This window comes from Triplophysa rosa, linkage group LG15, assembly GCF_024868665.1.
Source record: "Triplophysa rosa linkage group LG15, Trosa_1v2, whole genome shotgun sequence".
Lineage (NCBI taxonomy): Eukaryota > Metazoa > Chordata > Actinopteri > Cypriniformes > Nemacheilidae > Triplophysa > Triplophysa rosa.
Genome location: NC_079904.1, coordinates 16,946,335 through 16,966,106, shown reverse-complemented (window position 1 = coordinate 16,966,106; position 19,772 = coordinate 16,946,335). Strand labels below are relative to the sequence as shown.

General features: G+C 37.3%; 1 protein-coding gene across 1 annotated transcript; it reads right to left on the bottom strand.

Annotated features, from left to right (window-relative positions):
* Positions 1 to 5: 5 nt before the first annotated feature.
* prkaa2 (protein kinase, AMP-activated, alpha 2 catalytic subunit) lies at positions 6 to 18,721 on the bottom strand. The gene is made up of 9 exons (XM_057352610.1): positions 18,470 to 18,721; positions 15,598 to 15,739; positions 11,918 to 12,011; positions 10,235 to 10,379; positions 7,361 to 7,448; positions 6,792 to 7,016; positions 4,116 to 4,617; positions 3,889 to 4,015; positions 6 to 3,729 (listed from the first exon to the last, which is right to left on the bottom strand). Exons 1-9 carry the CDS (start codon positions 18,561 to 18,563, stop codon positions 3,488 to 3,490), a joined length of 1,659 nt encoding a protein of 552 aa, XP_057208593.1. The 5' UTR covers positions 18,564 to 18,721; the 3' UTR covers positions 6 to 3,487.
* Between the last annotated feature and the right edge of the window lie 1,051 nt (positions 18,722 to 19,772).

Sequence of the window (19,772 nt, the reverse complement as noted above, 5' to 3'; positions counted from 1 at the left end):
GCATATACCTCTTTATTTTCCCTTTATTTTTTAACAATACAAATGAAAGTGCAAATCAGAACAACAACACCATGCAGTGCATAACTTTGTAAAAACACCAACAGCACACTGACAGGAAGTGACACGTACACAGTATAACAGAGATATGTAGACAAACAGTGACAGACAGAGGTCATTTCTCCCAGTGGCGCTCAAAAAACAGGCAGAAAACAGATTATTCACTGCCGGGAAGCTGTTCACATTTATATAACACTACACTGGAGAGAGAGAGAGAGAGAGGGTATAATATCCAGCACAAATGCCTGTACATAGACAAAACACTAAACATGAGCTGAAGCAGGGACAATCACATTAATTCCCCCAATAAACTTGTAGGGGTCATAAACTCTCTTGACCAAAAATGAATGCTTACAACAAAACAAACTTCAACCATTAAGCTAACATAAACAAAAGTGACCTGTGGACCACCTGGCCTCTAAATGACACATTCAGACACATCAGTGATTGGGAGTGATTCTATGGGCCTACATGTGCAGAAAATATGGGCCCTGCAAGAGTGTCAAGCATGAGCACTTCCGCAACTCCAACCTTCTATGCAATGCAATGGCAAATGTCCAGCAGCAGGGGGCAGAAAATCGCCTAGACTGGGATTAAAAGGAAAATTCTAGGAGTGTGTATCAAAGGCTTTTAATCTTGAAGAAATTCTGACAAACAAACCGATTCTAACGAACTCAGTCTAACTTCTTCGGCAATAACAACAAATTTCAACTGAAAGCAATAGAATCTACAATCTGACTTTCTGGAGGCATCAAATCTGCACGAGAACCTTTTCGTCAAACATTCGATCGGTACATTGAAACTGCAGGTGCGTATCATAAAAATACACTGCTACATAATGCTAAGCACTATACTCCATGCACACAACAGCAGCCATTCAACCATTCTGTACAGTACAAGACAAGTGGAGTAGATTCAGGAAGACAGAAAACATCATTTACAACGTTTTGAGTTGGGAGCCAGCTAGATTGCTGTATGAAAATAAAGCGATCTGACTGTGTACATGTTCAAAATAAAGAAATAGATTCGGTTTGGGTTAAGGGATAGTTCAACCAAAAAAGAAAAATTTCTGTCGTGATTGACTTAATGAACTTAATTATGAAGTTGTTCCAAATCTGTATACATTTCTTAGTTCTGTTTTCATACAAAGAAAGATATTTGGAAAAATGTTAGCAACTGACAGTTCTGGGACATCATTGACTACCATAGTGTAACAAAATATAAACGGTAGTCAAAGATGCCTCAGAACTATTTGTTTTCCTAAATTGCTCACAATATCTTAAAAATGATATATTTTTTCTACTATGGTAGTCAATGGTGCCTCAGAACTGTCAGTTGCTAACATTCTTCCAAATGTCTTTATTTGTGTTCAACCAACCAAAGAAACGTATGCAGGTTTGGAACAACTTGAGGTTGAGTAAATGATGACAGAATTTTCATTTTTGGGTGGAGTATCACTTAGATGTGATTCGTCAAATCTGCTATACCTCATTTCATTAAATTATGTCTTTACCGTCTCCATTAAACATTAGTGTTATTTACTCTCTCTTTTGAATAATCTTCCATTGATTTTGTGTTCTATGTTAAAATTGTACAAAAATACACGTTGGCACAAATACAGCAGCAACAAATGTCTTTCCTGAAACCCCACTGAACCATTTGTCGTTTGTTCACAAAACACTAAAGAGGTTAGTTTAAATAAAGAATAAATACATGCAACTAATAAATAAATGGGATCTACTCCATAAACAACTGCACACAGAAAAAAAATCAAATTTTTGATTAAAACAAAGTATACAAATTTAAGGCATCCCACGGGAAGCTAACGTGGCTTTCTCTTCTAAAGGCTCTTGGCTTGAGTCACCGCTTGTTACACACCACCTCCTTTGTTTGATATATAAGTTTATATAAATTGAATATGAATACTATGACATATTTGACGTACGTGCCAATTTACCTGCAGATTCAACCATAACCTGGTAGAAGCTTGCCAAAATTGACAAACAGTAAACTAACCATGAACAAAACTATACGATGTAAAAAAAGATATATCAAAATATGGGTAATCTTGGGTTTATGCAGTTCTTGGTAAGAGTTTCGATGTTCATTTTTGAGGATATTTTTGTACGATAAACATTAGTAGTAGCTTTGTTTATTCATTTTCAGTTCAAATCTAGGTCCTGACGGGAAACCAGTTAAAAAGCGCTGACAGAAATAATGTGAACTTGCAACTTGAGGGCAACGTTCTAAAAATCTCTCTCTGGCTGTACTATGAAAAATTGAAGGTGCATTCATATCAACTGACTGTCGCACAACCAAGGATTTTTTCCGCATTCATCTCTTCTCTTGGATTTTAGCCATGTCAAGGCACAAAGTCTATGCTTTGGCTGATCTGTCTGCCCTTGACCAGCATATTTGTTTTTGTCTGGCAGCAGTAGAGTCCATGATGTAAGCAAGGCCTCTGAGGCGGAGACAAAACTTTAAAGTCACGGTCAGGTCTGCATACTTTACATCTGCGGATAGAAGCGATGGTGTGTATCCGTTTCGATTCACTGTGATACATTCACCAACAGTATTTACACTGCTACTTCGTAAATATTCTCAATGGACACTGGTTCTCAATATAAGTTCTTCGCTCTATAAATGAATGCCTACACAAAATAATGCACATAGGTACTATGTCTTTGAAAAATAAACAAGTATCTCTAAAATCATTAAATAAAGATCCTCTTTGCTCTTTATATATAAATCTTTTTTTTTGGTATGTCATTGCAGATCAATAGTTATTAACTCAACTATACAACTCAAGTGATCGATATGAGAATATAAATATATTGTATTATACATATGAATAACCAGCATTACCAAAAGAAATATGTATATAAAACCAGAAATGTTTTGGTTTCAACCCAATGAAGATGGGAATAACTTGTAGTGTGGCCCAAAAAAGTATTTGGACACCTACTCAAAAAATTAAAAAGGTTTCAAATAATAAAACAATATTTTCTTGTGTGCGTAATTGAAATATTATTATTAATGTGTGTAAAACAAAGTGTTTGAATTCTTTGTACTTTGTTCGAATGTTCTTAAAATAACCTTGAGACTACTTAGTGTGCAAAAATGGCTTATAAAGATCAAGTTAGTTTTAAAAACTCCTTTTTTGTTTGCAGGTGACACTTGGTTTGATGTGTTGTTATCCATCACAATGACAGTCATGCATTTCTAATTGGGTCTTAGGTGTTCAAACACTATTTAGGGCTTCTGTGTGAGATAGTGCCATTATTGAAAACTGTACGATTGTACATCCGGCTCTAGAAATCCTAACCCCTTAACCCTTCACCTTTGGACTGGTTTATAAGAGGTAAACACCACCAGGCAATGGTGTTTGCTTGATGTGTACATTGCGTATGGGTGTGAAGCGGCAAAAAACCTAGCGAGCCAATGTTGTGATGAGGCTGGCGCACATTTCGAAGAAGTCCATGGTTTGGCTGCCCTGTCGCGGTGCCAGCATGGGTGTGCTCCCAGTGAGTGATCCCGGCAAAGAGCTGCTGAGCAGGGGTATTTCAACCGCCACAGTTGCAGAATCGATGCTGAGACGTGGGCGATGGAGACCGGCAGTAGATCCACAGCGTTGCGGTGTGGATGAGCCCGACTTGTGCTCGATTACATCATCTAAAATGCCGATATACATGCCGATATTCAATAACACGTCACAACATGATAATGAACATGCAAACGGTTTTGTTATTGAGAACACTTTAAAACACTGTAAATAACTTGTAAGTAGCTTATTTTTAGAACTGCTTAGATGTTTGATAGATTAAAATTTACCATCGATGCTCTTGAAGTCGAGCAGGTAACTTCGATTGTCCACCTGGTATAGCTGCAGGCTCATCTTCACAAAATTTCCTGTGACCGGGTTCTTCCTACGTACCCTCAGGTGATAGGGGTTCACTACCTACAACAGCCAAGAGATTGAAAAATGTATATTCTTACTAAACGCCATTCAGTTTGAATATTTCTGTTTGGTTCTTTTGAGGATGTAAACAGCCTCTAACCTTCCACTCGTACTCCAGCTGTTTCATGGCACGATAAACCTCAGCCATGATGTCATACGGTTTGCTCTGGCTCCGTATGCCCAAGTGCCATTTCGCTTTCTTCACCGCCAGTGGTTTGGGTCGGGTGGTGTTAAGGGCATCCAGGGGGCACCGAGCCTTGGGGCTGTCGGCCATGAGCGGGGGCATCCTCTCGGGGTGAGGTTTGACCCCTGGTGGCAGGGGCATGCCCTCCTCCATAAAGGATCCGGTCGGGGGACTGGAGGCTAGGTAGAACTCACTGGCCTGGTTCATGATTCGCCGGTTGTCGATGATGAGGTGGTACGCCACGGCCAGCTGGTCTTGAGGGTCGCCACTGTAGAGGCTGCTTAGAACTTCAGCTTCAGTGCATTCAAACTTCTCACACACCTCCCGCACTGCTTCTTCGTCTATGACGGTGGCGTCATATGAGGGGTCCTCGGGGAAGAGGTAGCCTGTTAGGTCCTGTTTAAACCACTCATGCTCTCTGTGCAAATGAAAGTAGAGTCCATGACACGAGTTGAAATATATGCAGAAATTAGGTCATAATATCATCAAACGATTGTTTTATTGATCATTTGCTCACCCTCTTGTCATTTCAAACCCGTATGACTTTCTTCCGCAGGACAAAAAAAGAAGATATTTTGAAGTAACTTGGTAACCGAACAGTGCCAGCACCCATTCAGTTCTATTGTATGGACACAAAACCAATGCAAGTAAATGGGTGCCAGTTAACAACATTCTTCAAAATATCTTTGGTGTTCTGCGGAAGAAAGAACAGAGGTTGCGCTAGGCTTTTTTATAAAAATCTGTCATAATCTATTTTTACCCGTCATTATGGTGCAAGGTGATGTTACGTGCTAATTAGCATGTCTGTGATGTCATCGCGACGTACATGCGTTTACTCTCTGAACTTACTGTATTTTAATACAACTGAATACCCAATAGAGCCAAAGTCGTTTACATATTTAATGTTTCTGTTGTCAGACTTGTCAGACATATATGTCCAGTCAGTAACACTGACAGGTGCTTGTAAACGCTGTTTTGTAATCGTTCATTCATTTACTTACAAGTAACTTTAAGCTGCTGTTTGGTCATGAACGGAGAAGACGCAGAGAGACATTTTTCCACATTTATCCAAAATGATTGAGTGACAGATGCATGCTTTGCAGAATCAGATCCAAACAATGCCACAAACAACGTTAGAGATCGCTGTGTTGTTATAAAAAGTGTAAAAAGATTAGAAACTATGGCGAAACAAATTAGTCTCCGCTGATCCCGCGTGGGTTTTCCTGAATGGACGAGGTGTTTATGAGTAATGAACAGTGGTGTAAAGTATTGGAGTAAATGTTATTAGTTACTGTACTTAAGTATCTTTTTGGCTACTTTCTAGTTGTACTGAGTATTAAAGATATTAGCAACCTTTACTCTCTACTTAACTACATTTTTGAACAAGTATATGTACTCTTTACTCCACTACATTTGTAATGACTAATGCAATTACACATTACATTTTGCATGGAACCTATCTTTTTTTGCAGCAGTTTATTTTTGCTACAGAAGAATTAATATTGCCATTTAAAGGGCATTGAAGGTACTTCTTGTGAATTTTGCCCTTACTTCTTTATGTGAATACGAGTGCATTATCAGGTAGTTGACAATCGCTGGCTTTGACTTTTTAATTTTACTTAACATTATTTTATTTATCCGTCATATTGAAGAGACCTTTTTGAAGGAGTTTGGTTTACTTATGAGCAGTTGAGCTTAAATGAGACTTGGGTGTTTGTAATAGACGTACAGTAACTTATGGTGTCGGCCATGATTTGATGCAATTATGAGGTGTTCAGTCTTATTATGATTTAAGAAAATAAATGCGATTGCTCTCCTCACGAATCGACTGTTTCTTGTTTTTCACTGACGTGTCTCTTAAGTGTTGAGGACTAGTGCTTCTTTGAGCCTACATTCAGTATGAGTAAAATACTCAAGTACTGTTAAAATCAGATACTCGAAGACTTTTACTGAAGTCGTTTTGGAATTGGTGACTTGTAACTTGTAATGGAGTAATTTTCACTGCAAGGTATCTGTACTTTTACTTAATTATGGTTTTCAGGTACTCTTTACACCTCAGGTAATGAATGGGAAACATACACGTCCCTTTGCGATCGCGCTCAGGGCAGGGGTACTTCTGGTCGCTTGCGATCACGTTCTGGTGAAAGGAAATGATTTGGATGCTACTGACTCGACAAAAAGGGGAATTACAAACTGCCCTCATTGTAATCCGTCAAAATGACAGAGACGGCCTTCAGATTTTCCCGTCACTGGTATAAAGTCAATGACAGAGCTTTGGGTGAACTATCACTTTATCTACTACTGAGCACAGACAAATAAAACTTGATGTTGGAATTTTAATTTTAGTGGTTTTTAGTCTTAGCTTAAATGTTTGCTTGCAGGTCATCTATATGCTCCTCTCTTAAACTGACTCTTTCGCATTGAAAATGTGTGCGTAATGGCTGGAATACACTATAAGACTTTTAAACTTTTTTTCAAATCTGCAGACTGGTACAGACTTTCTGCAACAAGTCAAGACTGAAAATCTGGGCAAAATCTGTGCAAAAGTCTTGTAGTGTATTTCAGCCTTAAGTTGTAATGACTAATAACAACCTGATGTCTTTGATGGTAGCTCTCTTCAGTGGGTCCACCTGTAACATGAGCATAAGCAGATTGGCCACTGAACGGTTGAGGTATTCTGGCATGTAGAAGACCCCTCCACGGATCTTTTTGAAGAGGGTGGGCACGTGCTCATCGTCGAATGGCAGAGTTCCACACAGCAGTGCATAGAGAATGACGCCACAGCTCCATATGTCCACCTCTGGACCAGCATACAGTCTGAGACACAACATACATGTTATTGTGCATGTGCACTATTGTGTTTGGATGCCAGGCAGTCTCTCATGTAGCTAAAGTGTCCAGCAATATCGAGGATAAAGAAGATAATCTGTATAACATCAAAATTTAATGCAGGCCTGATATAATATTTATGTGTAGTGTATTCATGCAGTCCACAATGCAAAGGAATCAGCTAGCCAGGGTTTGTTGAACTGGTGTTTCTGCAAGCCACACTTGGGTTTATTGGCATGAAGTGTAGTACATGTTGTTTCCTTTAATGGACAAGAATTTAACATGATGTAACGTGTTCAATGGGTTGTTGGGTCGACCTCATGACTTCTCACCTTCCTGAGATGACCTCTGGTGCAGCATAGTTTGGTGATCCGCAGCTCGTTCTCAGGAATTCTCCATCTGACATCATGTTTGACAGACCTGACATCAGCACCAGACAACTACAATTAGTACGATCATTTGATTGGCCATAGGGATGGACATTTTTGATCATTTACATTTAGTCATTTAGCAGACGCTTTTATCCAAAGCGACTTACAGAGAGTTCAGGGAGCAATAATCAATATGTCATACAGGAGCAATACTACAATAGGTGCTAATACAAGTTACTAGTTTCAACAAAAGCTAGACCACTTCCTGTTGAGAGAAAGAGAGAGGGTTAGTGTTTTTTTTTCACTTCCAGTACTGGACAGGTTTGAAAAACGAGTACTCGATTAATTGGGGGCGGGGCATTAGAGGGGGTGGGGCGTGTCCCTCATGGTGACAATGAAAAGATTTTAATTACAACACTGATACGAAAATTTATGTTGATAAAAACTATGACAAGATTGAGAAAATAATTAAATCAACATTGTAAGATTATTAAAAATTCACTATCAATGTTTTTGAAAATACAGTAAAGAAATATATCAGCGTGAGGTGAAAGCGTCATCTCTGCCCTGTCGCATTTCTGTCTGTCAGTGTCCGACCATAAAGTCTCTTATGCTCGTCTCAGTGTTGTAGTCGAGACCAGCTCATTCGAGTCTGAGTCAAGACCGAGTCCAGAGTAGGTCGAGTTCTAGACAAGTCCGAGTCCAGAGTAGGTTGAGTTCTAGTCAAGTCCGAGTCCAGAGTAGGTCGAGTCCGAGTCCTAGGACAAGAGGTTGGAGACAAGACCTATAGAAATCTTCAAGAATATGTTAAATGTTTGGTGGAAACAATAAAACTGGCACCGAGCTCATAGAGTGTATTAAATATACCATGGCATGTACACTGTGTTTTATTTACTTAGACTGATATTAGTTTAAAAATATTAGTTGAGGGTAAAAAAGGCCACATAGTAAGTGTTGTAAAGATAATTTTATTACAATTATGACTTCCCCCTGACCAAAATATGTCCAAAAGACGTCTTTTCAGCATTTTTCGATGTTGAAAAGACGTTCCTATATTGGCCCTTTATGATGTTTTCTGAACGTCTGATATTGACGTACAGGGGACCTATGTACAATGTAAAAACTGGTTCAAATCTTGAGTTTATCAGACTACTTTCAGTTTTCACATGGAAATAAATGAAATGAGACTCTTTGAAATAAATTGAGTTGAATGATATGAAGGGAGTAAGATAGCAAAGCAACCATTAAAATAATGATAATTGCATTAAATCAATATCAGTTTTGTACCCACAATAATTACCATTATTGTGATCAGTGTTTGCTTTAGTTGGGCTCTTGATCCTTGACTTTTGTTCAATTAATTTGTTTGGGTCGCGTAATAGTGTTTTAAAAACACTTGTACACTGAGAAAGACAGAGATGCTTTTACAAAAGTTGGGGTTGTTCTCATGGAAATTGTCAGGCTGTAATAAAATGTATTAGTTTTAAACATTATTGATCAATTGATGACTGGACTGAGTGCTCTGGCTAGTCAATGCACAAGTATTGAGAGAAAATAAACAAACATGTTTCACTGACACACACACTGACATCAACACTCATCATACAACCCTCAACAATGGTGACAATCGTCAAAATAACTCAGATAAACAGATCAACTGCAATGCATGCTGGGAGTCATGAATGAGTTTTGTACTATGTTGATACCCAGCATGCATTGCAGCATGAATCATATGCAGATTCTTGATGTCTTTGTGTGTTAAAGTGGTTTAGCAGATTGTGAATATGTAAATTCCTAAAGAAATCACAGTATATCAAACTACAGATCCACAGAGCTGACACATTAATAAACCAAACCCAATTATTAACAGTGATCCAAACAACTTCAAAATGTAAACATTACCATTCAGAAGTAATCATCTCTTTGCCACAACTAATGTATTTTAACACACAGTTATGGCTGAAGGAAACCTAATTTAACATTAAAATAGAAGAGCCAAGAGCTCAACTAAAGCTAAAAAAGATCACAATAATGGTGATTTTTGCAGGTACAAAAGTGATACTGATTCACTGCGATGAACATTGACAAATCATCAATTTTTAACCTTGATTCAATGGTTGCTTGCTATCTTACTGCATTCAACTCAGTTTATTTCAAAGAGTCTCACTTAATTTATTTCCACGTGTAAATTGAAACTTTGATAAACTCAACATTTCAAACAGTTTTTTCTTGGTACAGACTGGACATCAATATTATACAATCAGGAGACGCCATGAAAAGCTATAGAAACAACTTTCATTTTTGGCCCATTCAGGGACGTCTTTTCAATGTACTGTATTTAATATTTTTGATGGGACTCGGGCATAAGTCCAATTCCGAACATGTTCGAGTACGAGTCGAGACTGAATCAAAATTCACACAAGTCCATGACAAGACCAAGACCAAGGTCTCTGGACCGAGTTCAAGACTGAGCCTCGAGACTTCAACACTGGCTCGTCTGAGTTGTCTGTCTGATAGTAGTGGTCTCACCTGACATTTTGTGTCCAAATATACTGGTGCGGAGCATTTTTAATCCATTTTTATGAATTTGAGCGCATGTTCACGTGGCGCTCGTGGAGAACAAGAATGCTCGCTTTGCTCCGCGAGCGCCACGCGAGTTCAGCTTCCACGGGAATGGATTGAAAACGATCGGCGTGCTCCGCGTGCGGTGTAGACAGAGTTTAAGATGATAACGAATCGAACTTGTAGTAGATTTGTATGTTTTGTATGAAGCTTGCTTGAAATAACCTAGATTTTGGAATTTCAAACATGTATAAAGATTATGACTGTGTGTACCAAAGTCAGCGATCTTGGTATTCATGTTGCCATCCAGCAGTACATTTTCAGGCTTTAGGTCTCTGTGCACCACCATGTGTCTGTGGCAGTAATCTACCGCTGAGATGATCTGCTGGAAAAGACGTCTGGCCTCTGTGTCCTCCACCTACACGTGATAGAAATACTGTAACATCAACAAGTCAAGTATGTACTTAAACAACACATACAGATAGTATTACATGCAATTCTAATGCCTTTATAAAAATAATTGTAACAAGAGTTCATTCATATTACACATACTGATATATATTTATGGTTTTAACTAAATACACAACATATTATTATTATTATTACTATTTATGCAGAGTATAAAGTTATGCAGAGAGTTAGTTATAATGCTTTAATACTATGGACCCAAAACATATTTTGGACAATTTTGCACACTTAAATCCAGATGAAAAATACACAAATTTCATTCGAGTAACATTTGATCTATAAATGACTTAATTATCAACATCTCATTTTGTGGACGTATGAACTTTCTAAAGTTTACACAGGTGTCCTAGCTAAGTAACCACAGATGTGCACATTAACTATGGCTATATTCCACTGGTCTGACAACCCAAAAGTGTTAAAATATGTTCTATTAGCTTTATGTTTAACAGTACTTGAATACTGTCATTCTATCATTTAAATTTTTAATTATTTTAAAATTTAAAACATTTTCTAAAATAAAAGCTTGTAATATTTAAATTATTACAACCTTTTCTTAGAAAAGGATTTTCAAATGTGCTGTATTTTTATAAAATAATAATAATAAATGCTACTTGGTTAAAAATGGAGTAAATTCAAACATATTTAAAAACATTAGTTCATATAAAATATGGCCCATTTCAAATACTTTTTGGGCAACTGCATTGTGATGTCTTATGATGCTTTATACTTTGTTCTTAACATTGTTATTCTATTGTAATGATATAAATAGATAAATAGGTAAATTCAGGTAAATTGGCTCATTCTCAGACATTAAGGTGACGATCAAAAAACTGGCCAAATGACCTAAATTCACTAAACATCTAACCTCTAACTAGAGGTTCGAGATAATACATCTCACCACAGTCCATCTGCGACCATTGCGACACTAGTTGTATTGTGTATTCAAAGTAACAACACCCGGCAACATGAACCATCACACAGTTCTGTTGTAGGCAATCCGGTACCACACAAACCTTCTGCATGAACTCCCTGACCCTGCCTATAAATGCTTCACTAGATCAGTCGCTGTTTGGATAAGCTGGATCCCCATAAGCCCAACAGGTTTGGAGAACTCAAAGGTTAGTCCATGCTCAAATCCTGACTAGTGTCACAAAACCATGTTAAACGTCCTGAGGCTCATAAAACAACTTTAAGGTAAATGACTAATATAAAACACTAAGCCATATTTTTATTAATAAGAAATACATATTGCTAAAATTTTATATGACTGTTTATTTTGCAGAACACTGCCTTTGGAATTAATCATTTGTTCATTATTCAATCAGAACCGAAATGTCTATCAACTGCTGTTCGATTTACAGACACAAAGAATTTGCGACATGCAACTTTAGACACAAACCGAGAAGGTCAATGGCCCTTCCCATTATTCTAAGAGCCTGTTGGCCTTCTGATGACATTTTTAGCGAGAGCTCGACAGATTATTCTTACCCTTCCATGCTTACAAATATAGTCAAAGAGTTCCCCGCCAGACACGTACTCCATCACCATGAAGAAATCTGTAGGAGTGCTGATAACCTGATACCTGAAACACCACAAAAACACAACAAGAGGCGTTAATACTGATCACAGGCATTTTGATGCTTTCAATAAATACAATAATGTAGGTCTCAATGATTCTATACAATGTGAAGCTATTATTGCAAAACCTTTAATACCTTTGATTGTGGTAAGACCAGTGAAAATAGTGGCAGGCGATTACAAATCTGACATACTGGCCTGACCAAGCCAGGGGGATAAATCATTACTGTTTTCTGCACAAGTTTTGTTCATATACAGTAAGTAAAACCATGAATCAAATTATTGTGCACTGACAGGAGCCTTAATGCAGCAGACATATTTATTGCATTGAAAAAGGCCTTAAAGACAATACAAAATAAATTCTTTATGCAGTTTCTTTGTAATGTATCTGGTCTTACTGTAAATAATTCATCGGTGTATGTTATTCCAAACAAAAAAGCCTTTGTTTTGGCAATCTTTCATCGACATTTAATGACTCTTTCTGTTCCTTTTTTGCTGATGCAATCTAGACCAGGGGTTTTCAAACTTTATGATGCCAAGCACCCCCAAATAAGAACCTTTTGTGAGGATCCCTTTCTAAACTTTATTTTTTTATATTTTTTATGTATAAAGAAACATTTATAGATAAATAGTAAATGTGGTATTATAAAGACATATGAACAGTTCATTTGCAAAACAGATAACTGCATTTAAAGAAATTCAACTTTTCTTGTGCATTCCAAGTAATGTTAATCAAACTGCAGCTGGGTTATTTTAATTAAGTAATACGCAAAATAAATAATAGCTAACTAACACGATAAAACACAATACAAACATGATAACATAATAATAAATAAATAAAATTGAACAAAGTTACGTGTTTTTGCAAATAAACTCTTCATATTGTTTCCAAAGTCAAATAGTTTGCTATACTTGTTAGATGTACTGTATATAACCTCGAAGAGACATTTTCAATTCAAATTTATTTGTACTGTAGCAACTTTCACTCTGAGTGCGAAAAAGAAACAACTAGTATAATGAGAAAAGATAAACTAGATAGGTACAAATAATAAACAATTCCGGAAACTATGCATATAGCAAAAAACACTTACAATATTAAAGTTCAAAGTGTAAACATTTTTTCAAAATTATAATTTTCCCATGAAATTTCTGGGGACCCCCTTCAACCTTCTGGAGGCCCCCTGGGGGTCTAGACATCAGGGGTGGAAAAAAGAACATTTAGCAAGATGACTCATAAAAGGATAAAATTTAAATCAAGCCTGACATATCAAGCTATGACATATTGCTAATGCAAATGCATTACAAGTTGTGGTTCATTTTTCCCTAATAATAATAAAAACAACTAAGAAAGGAGAAATTATTGTTGAAAAACTCATTTAAAACCGACTGAACATTTTCTTTGGATCTTTTCTTGGTAAAACAGAGCAGATAGACACTGAAACACACACACATGCTGGTCCAGAGGTGGAAATCTGGAGCTCTGGCGTCATTCTCTATGCACTGCTGTGTGGGACTCTTCCGTTCAACGATGAGCACGTGCCCACCCTCTTCAAAAAGATCCGTGGAGGGGTCTACATCTCAGAATACCTCAACCGTTCAGTGGCCAATCCGATAAGGCTCATGTTACAGGTGGACCCACTGAAGAGAGCTGCCATCAAAGACATCAGGTCTCTTTAACCTCTGCTCTGCATGATCCTTTAATGACACATATGTGGCCCTGGATCACAAAACCAGTCTTAAGTAGCATGAGAACATATGTACAAATAGCCAAAAATACATTCTATGGTGGGTCAAAATTATCGATTTTTCTTTTATGCTAAAAATCATTAGGATATTAAGTAAAGACCATGTTCCATGAAGATATTTTGTGAATTTCCCACTGTAAATATATAAAAACTTCAAAGGCAATTTTCTATTTTTTTTTGCACCCTCAGATTCCAGAGTTTCTCGGCCAAATATTGTCCTATCCTAACAAACAATACATCAATAGAAAGCTTATTTATTCAGCCTTACATTAATGTATAAATCTGAAAAAATGTCAGTATCGAAAAAATTGACAAAAATTGTGTTTGTTGTCCAAGGTCACATATTATCATCAAGACATACAGTATACTCAATAAAAACAGCATCAAAGCAAGCAGTGAGCTATTATATAAGAGCTCTGAGTCAAACAGGGATACATGTCTTCCTCGGGGTCGTAACATGGTGGGTATAACAGTATGGTGTCTGCTAACCCGCATGTCGCAACTTATTTTTGGACCTGTATGGTAATTGCAATACCACTGTCATTTCTTATTCATGTTTAGTCTTTTCTTATTCAGTCTTCTCCAAATGTTCTGTTAAAAAAAATGTTCCGGTAAAAAAAAATGTATGCTTTCATGACAAGCTTTACACAAATATTCTAGACTTTGAAGGGGTAATATTGTACATATATACAGTTTCAAATAAAACATTAGTACAGTATTTTCTGCAAGCCGCAGGTTTGCTGTCAGCTCCTATGCATCTCATTCAGGGTAAATGCCTTAAATAATTTCACACAAATTAAAATAAGGTTGAGCGATATACAGTATGTACGGTGTGTTTAACAGATTGTAAAAGTCCTAGGTCACATCCGATTTTCATAACCTGTTTTTTATCCACAGTAATAAGATTTTTTTTTGTTTGGCATTGGTTGGTGTTTGTTGGCTTGTTCTGTGTACTTTACTTTGCACAGAGGGAATATAGTATGTCTCTCAGCAAATTTATTAGAAGTTATTCATGTCATTCTGGTTTTACTGGAGAACAGAATAGTTGTCATTGTCCCACCAATCTTAACCAGTAGTAATCACCATGAACCTGGTCTCTGTTTGTCTTTGTAGTTGGGCTGCTCAAACCAATTACTTTTAAATGCCCAAGCACAGAAAACAAAATGAGTGTAATTAAACTGTCATCTTTAATCAAATCAACTATAGTTTAAGTATATATGTAGCCACAAGAGGTTTATTAAACAAGCTGGAATCTAAACTAAAAGCCTTACACACATCAAACACATAGTATTAGGTTGTTTAATGGTCCATGAAATGCTTTATGGTCTATAAACAGGCCTGTACAAAATCTGCCTCCACAGAATTCTACAGAAAAGCCATCAAAATTGAACACCCATCTATTAAATACTACACATATGCTTCTTTTGTTGAGTTTATTAATGCAATGTAAACCTTAAAGGATTAGTCCACCTAAACTAAAATGACTTTCTTCTTATGTAGAGCACAAAAGCAGATATTTTGAATAATGGTTTGTAACCAAACAATACAGGACAGCATTGACCCCACGGACACAAAAGCAATGAGACATTTCTCAAAATATCTTATTTTGTGTTCCACAAAAGAAAGAGTCAATGTACAGGTTTTAAATGATAAAGGGATGAATAAATGACGAAAGGAATCTTTATTTTTGGGTGAACTAAGAGTCTTGAGAAGTCAATTAACACTATATAAAGCTATATGATTTTGCTTCCAAATATGGCTTTTTCAATACATAATCCAAATGTATTCATATCAGCAGATTGTGTTGGTTTTTTTTTCCTTTTTGTATGTTTGTTAAGGACTCACAGCTTGATAATGTGTGGATGTCTGAAGAGTTTCAGGTTCTGAATTTCTCGTTTGATTTTCCCCACAACATCGAGACTGCGGATCTTCTGTCGATTTAGGATCTTCACAGCAACTTTATGTCCAGTTAACTGGTGCTCCCCAACTGTTGGCCAAACACACACACACATCAATAAAAACTCAGCTGAAATACCATCACCAGCAGATTGGTACCGTAAACACAGCTGATGAAAGATACGTTTTATTCCAAAGAAAGCAAGCATCAGCGCTGCGGGGCAGTGACCCTCTTCAAAACAAACCTTTTAAGAAAACAAAGACAAGAGAAGACTTTCATTTCCCCATTCAACCAAACAAAACCTGATATACTCTGAGTTTGGACTTTCACATACTAGCCTGACTATGACTATTGCTTATTTTGTATTAAATTTTTTATTTTGAGCAAAATGTGTAAATAAAGTGGTCAGATTGGTTTGGTTTGATGTATTATCAGTTCTGTGTTTCGTTGTAACAAGCAAAATACAGATTTCTACAATACCTCAATAGAGACGGGGAATGTGGGATAATCCTATAGATTTAGACTTTATTGTTGTTAAATGAATTATAATAACCAAAACACCATTAGGGTCGCTTGTAAGCACTATTAGATTAAGACATTATTTGGTCCATTTATTAACTGTTTTTCACTAAATCGATTTTTATGAGATTCAACTTTTTTGTGAGAATATTTTAATAGTATTTGTATGTTTTTTAAGAAAGAGCATATTCAAATATTTTACATATTGCTGCAGTTCTTATGAAACCTCGTATCTCCATATTTTGGGTTTTTTATTTTCTTTTGCCATAAATCTGTCATGATTCTGCCTCATCATGTCATGTCTTTCTTGGTCTTGTGGCAGAATCATGGCAGAGCCTCTTGTTCTGTGTGGAGAGATACATATTATTGTCGGCCACGACCTAATGTGCGTTCTCTCCGGTCTCGTCTTTGGCCCTGCCCCTCTCGTTTCCTCATTTAGCTTCCCGCCTGTGTCTCATTACCCACACCTGCCCATTGTTATCTTTGTTAGTCCCCTTATTTAATACCCTTGTGTCTTCTGTCCTGTGCTTCGTTTTGTACCATTGGCTCGTTTGCTCCACGTTTCTGATGACATTGCGTCTTGTTCCTGCCTGTGATATTATCCAAGTCTAGTCAAGTGTAAGTTTTGTCGAGTGTTGTTTTAGTTAGTTACGTTCCTGAGTTGTCTGTCCTTGTCATTGTTTTACCCCCTCGTGGGTCTTTGTTTTGTGTTTTGTTTAATAAATCCTTGTTTTTGTTAACCCTTTACCCGCTGCCTGCATCTGGGTTCTCTTCCTGTCCACCCATTGTGACAAATTCATTATTAGTCACCCTTTATGACGTTCTTTAGCTTAAATAATTAGTAATTTGTAAACAAAAAATGTTGACCTGAAAACTTTATTTACTGCCCGTCTACAAAAGAGCTGTACCCGTGTGAAGTAACATGCATCTATAAATGTCTCGCAACAGTTGGGTCACTTGCAAACAAATGTGCTTTCCCTGTGGATATTTAAGTCCAATGACACCCCAAGTATGTGAAATGGATGAAGTCAGTGGAACTATATTCATACAATGCATCTCTCAGCTACCTACAGCATGAACATTAAGAGATTAGATAAAACTATGCATTTATAAATAAACTATGCATCATAAAAAGAGTTTCTGTGAACGTTTGCGTCACTTGAGTGCGTTTAAATCCCAGTCAAGAGATCTCACGTGGAGCCTAATATGGCTGTTATATTTCCTGTCTTGATAAAATGATTTTCTTCAAGGTCATCTGCTCTGCTGGCCATTGTCGATGTCAAACAGCTGACCTCATCATAATGCTTTGCAGTTTGTCAGAATAATGTCAGCTAGCCTATTGGCTGTGTCGCAAAACCTAGTAAGCTCCCTACTTAGAAAGCATTTTGGGGAATCATAGGCGCGTTCAGAGTAATACAAATGTTTCACACTGCTGCACGCGCTTGTGATAAACAAATGCTGTCTACGTTATGCAGTTTTTACAATTTTTCTTAAGGCGAGAACAGCAAATACCTTTAAGGCCACACGGATGATGATAATAAGAGGAATCAACTCACGTGTTAAAGAGTTTATTACGGTGTTATAGCACACGAGCACAGACCGGGGCACAGTAATAACGACAGCATATTGCAAGTCTGTTTCGGTCAGATTCGAATTCAGCAAAGCTTAAACACGCACAAATTGTTACACGCCCGTGTGAAAGGTCGTTCCTAAAACGAACGGCATTTCCACTCACGCTTAGAATAGAAAATGACTGCAAGGTCAAAGCAACGCTGCAGGTTAAACATGCAAATACAAACATTGTCGCTACAGTTGCAGCAATTTTGCACACATAAGGTTGACATAACTTACACGGTGCAACTAATGGTGAAATAGTCTGAGGGAATACATTTAATGCGAATAACCGGCTGAGCGCGCATGCTATTTTGTGAATAACATCAGAACGACTGATCAAACGTGATGGATGACAATGCAATTATAAACAGTTGAGAGTCAAACATTCCCAAAATGTCACACAGTTCCCCAGATGTTCTGAAGGTAAACGTTTACAAATACGATTGCAAGTGCACTGTAGGCACAGTGGTGCTGAAAGAATACCCAGCTCTGCGTTGTATTCTCTAGCAACATACGCACTCTCTACGCCTAGGGGACGCGGACGGTGGCTCCTGCTGCGCAGTTCTTGCTACGTAGAATACGTACACCGTCCGCCGGCAAGTTCAGCGCTAACAATCCCGAAAACACATGACAATACTTTAATTCCACGCAACGTTCGCACACTCATAGAAAACGGATAGACTTAACTCTTCACTTTTCCAAATGTTCCGACTCCAAGTGTGTCTCCGAGGATGTAGTGTCCTATTTTTACCCTGCCTTCGTGTTTCTGCTTTTCAGCCATTTTACTATGTGAGATCCTTGGGCTGCCTTTACAGTTACAGGAGGCGGGTTTGAGCACATTTAGATAGCACTTTGCTAAACCCCCTGGGTTACTGCTGATCTGAATTCAGCTTCAGGAAAAAACATGTAAACCGTACACAAACAAGCAGCTCCTGGATCAGTGATAAGGCGGTGATGGAAAATGGGGGCGGGGTCGTTTGTGTTTTACGTTCTACGTATGAAGTATGAAATGCACTTTAAGTGCAGACTGAACATACTAGCGATTTATTGTTGCCTCTGGGAATGATTGCAACTTTTATGACATTGCAAAATATCCGAATAGCCACATTTCATTTTATTAGTTTTGTATATTGGGTATTACTTTGGCACCATTATTTCTTACATAAAATAATAACAGTGTATAAATAGCAAAAACACTTTGTTGCTTTCAGCATATACGACAATTACCAACTGCGTTACTTAACTTGTTTAACAATTAATTGCAGCAAAAATGTAAAAAAAAGAATGTTGCTGGATCATCATAATGCGAGTGTGTTACTCGTTTTTACCACTAGAGGGCAGTAATGTACTATATATTTTGTAGTTGGAATTTGTGAAAAGTAAAATGCGTTGCAGAAGATGCAGCCAAAACACACAGGGGCACCTGACAATACAATAAAACTGTTACTACGGCAAATAATACTAATCATGTGTCAAGGCACGGGTGATACAATCAATATCTTAATGCATTCAAAATATATGTTTTTTCTTACTTTCTTTATTTTTCTTTTTTTGTACTTTAATGTAGATTTACTGTTTTAACATTAGTACAGTACAGTTCTCGCTGCACTGTACAGTTCTCACTGCCTCAAGTAAGCAAGAAACATTTGACAAGACTCATATCACTGGTTCTCTGTTTGAACTACTGCCTTCTGGCAGGAGATAAGCTACAGAACAATTAAGACAAGGACAAATAGGTTAAAAACAGTTTTTATCCAAAAGCTGTCATCGCTTTAAATGCTGCTATATAAACTGACTTCAAGTGCACTATTCGTATATTTTTCTTCATGTGCAATCTTAAGGTGCCGTGCAATTGCGGATATGTAACAAATGTACGTGTGTTTTCTTAACTTAATTACTAGCCTACCTTTAGCTCTTTTTGGTAATTTCTTTCTTTTTCACCGAAGGATTTCCGATTCTTTGACAGAATAGATTCTATTCTATTATAGAA

Excerpts from the sequence above, each read along its gene's own strand:
- prkaa2 (XM_057352610.1), bottom strand. The coding sequence starts at position 18,563 with ATGGCTGAAAAGCAGAAACACGAAGGCAGGGTAAAAATAGGACACTAC. Across the intron at positions 10,380-11,917 it reads ATATTTGTAAGCATGGAAGG|GTGGAGGACACAGAGGCCAG; the intron begins GTAAGAATAATC and ends TATCACGTGTAG. Across the intron at positions 4,618-6,791 it reads GCTACCATCAAAGACATCAG|AGAGCATGAGTGGTTTAAAC; the intron begins GTTGTTATTAGT and ends TCATTTGCACAG.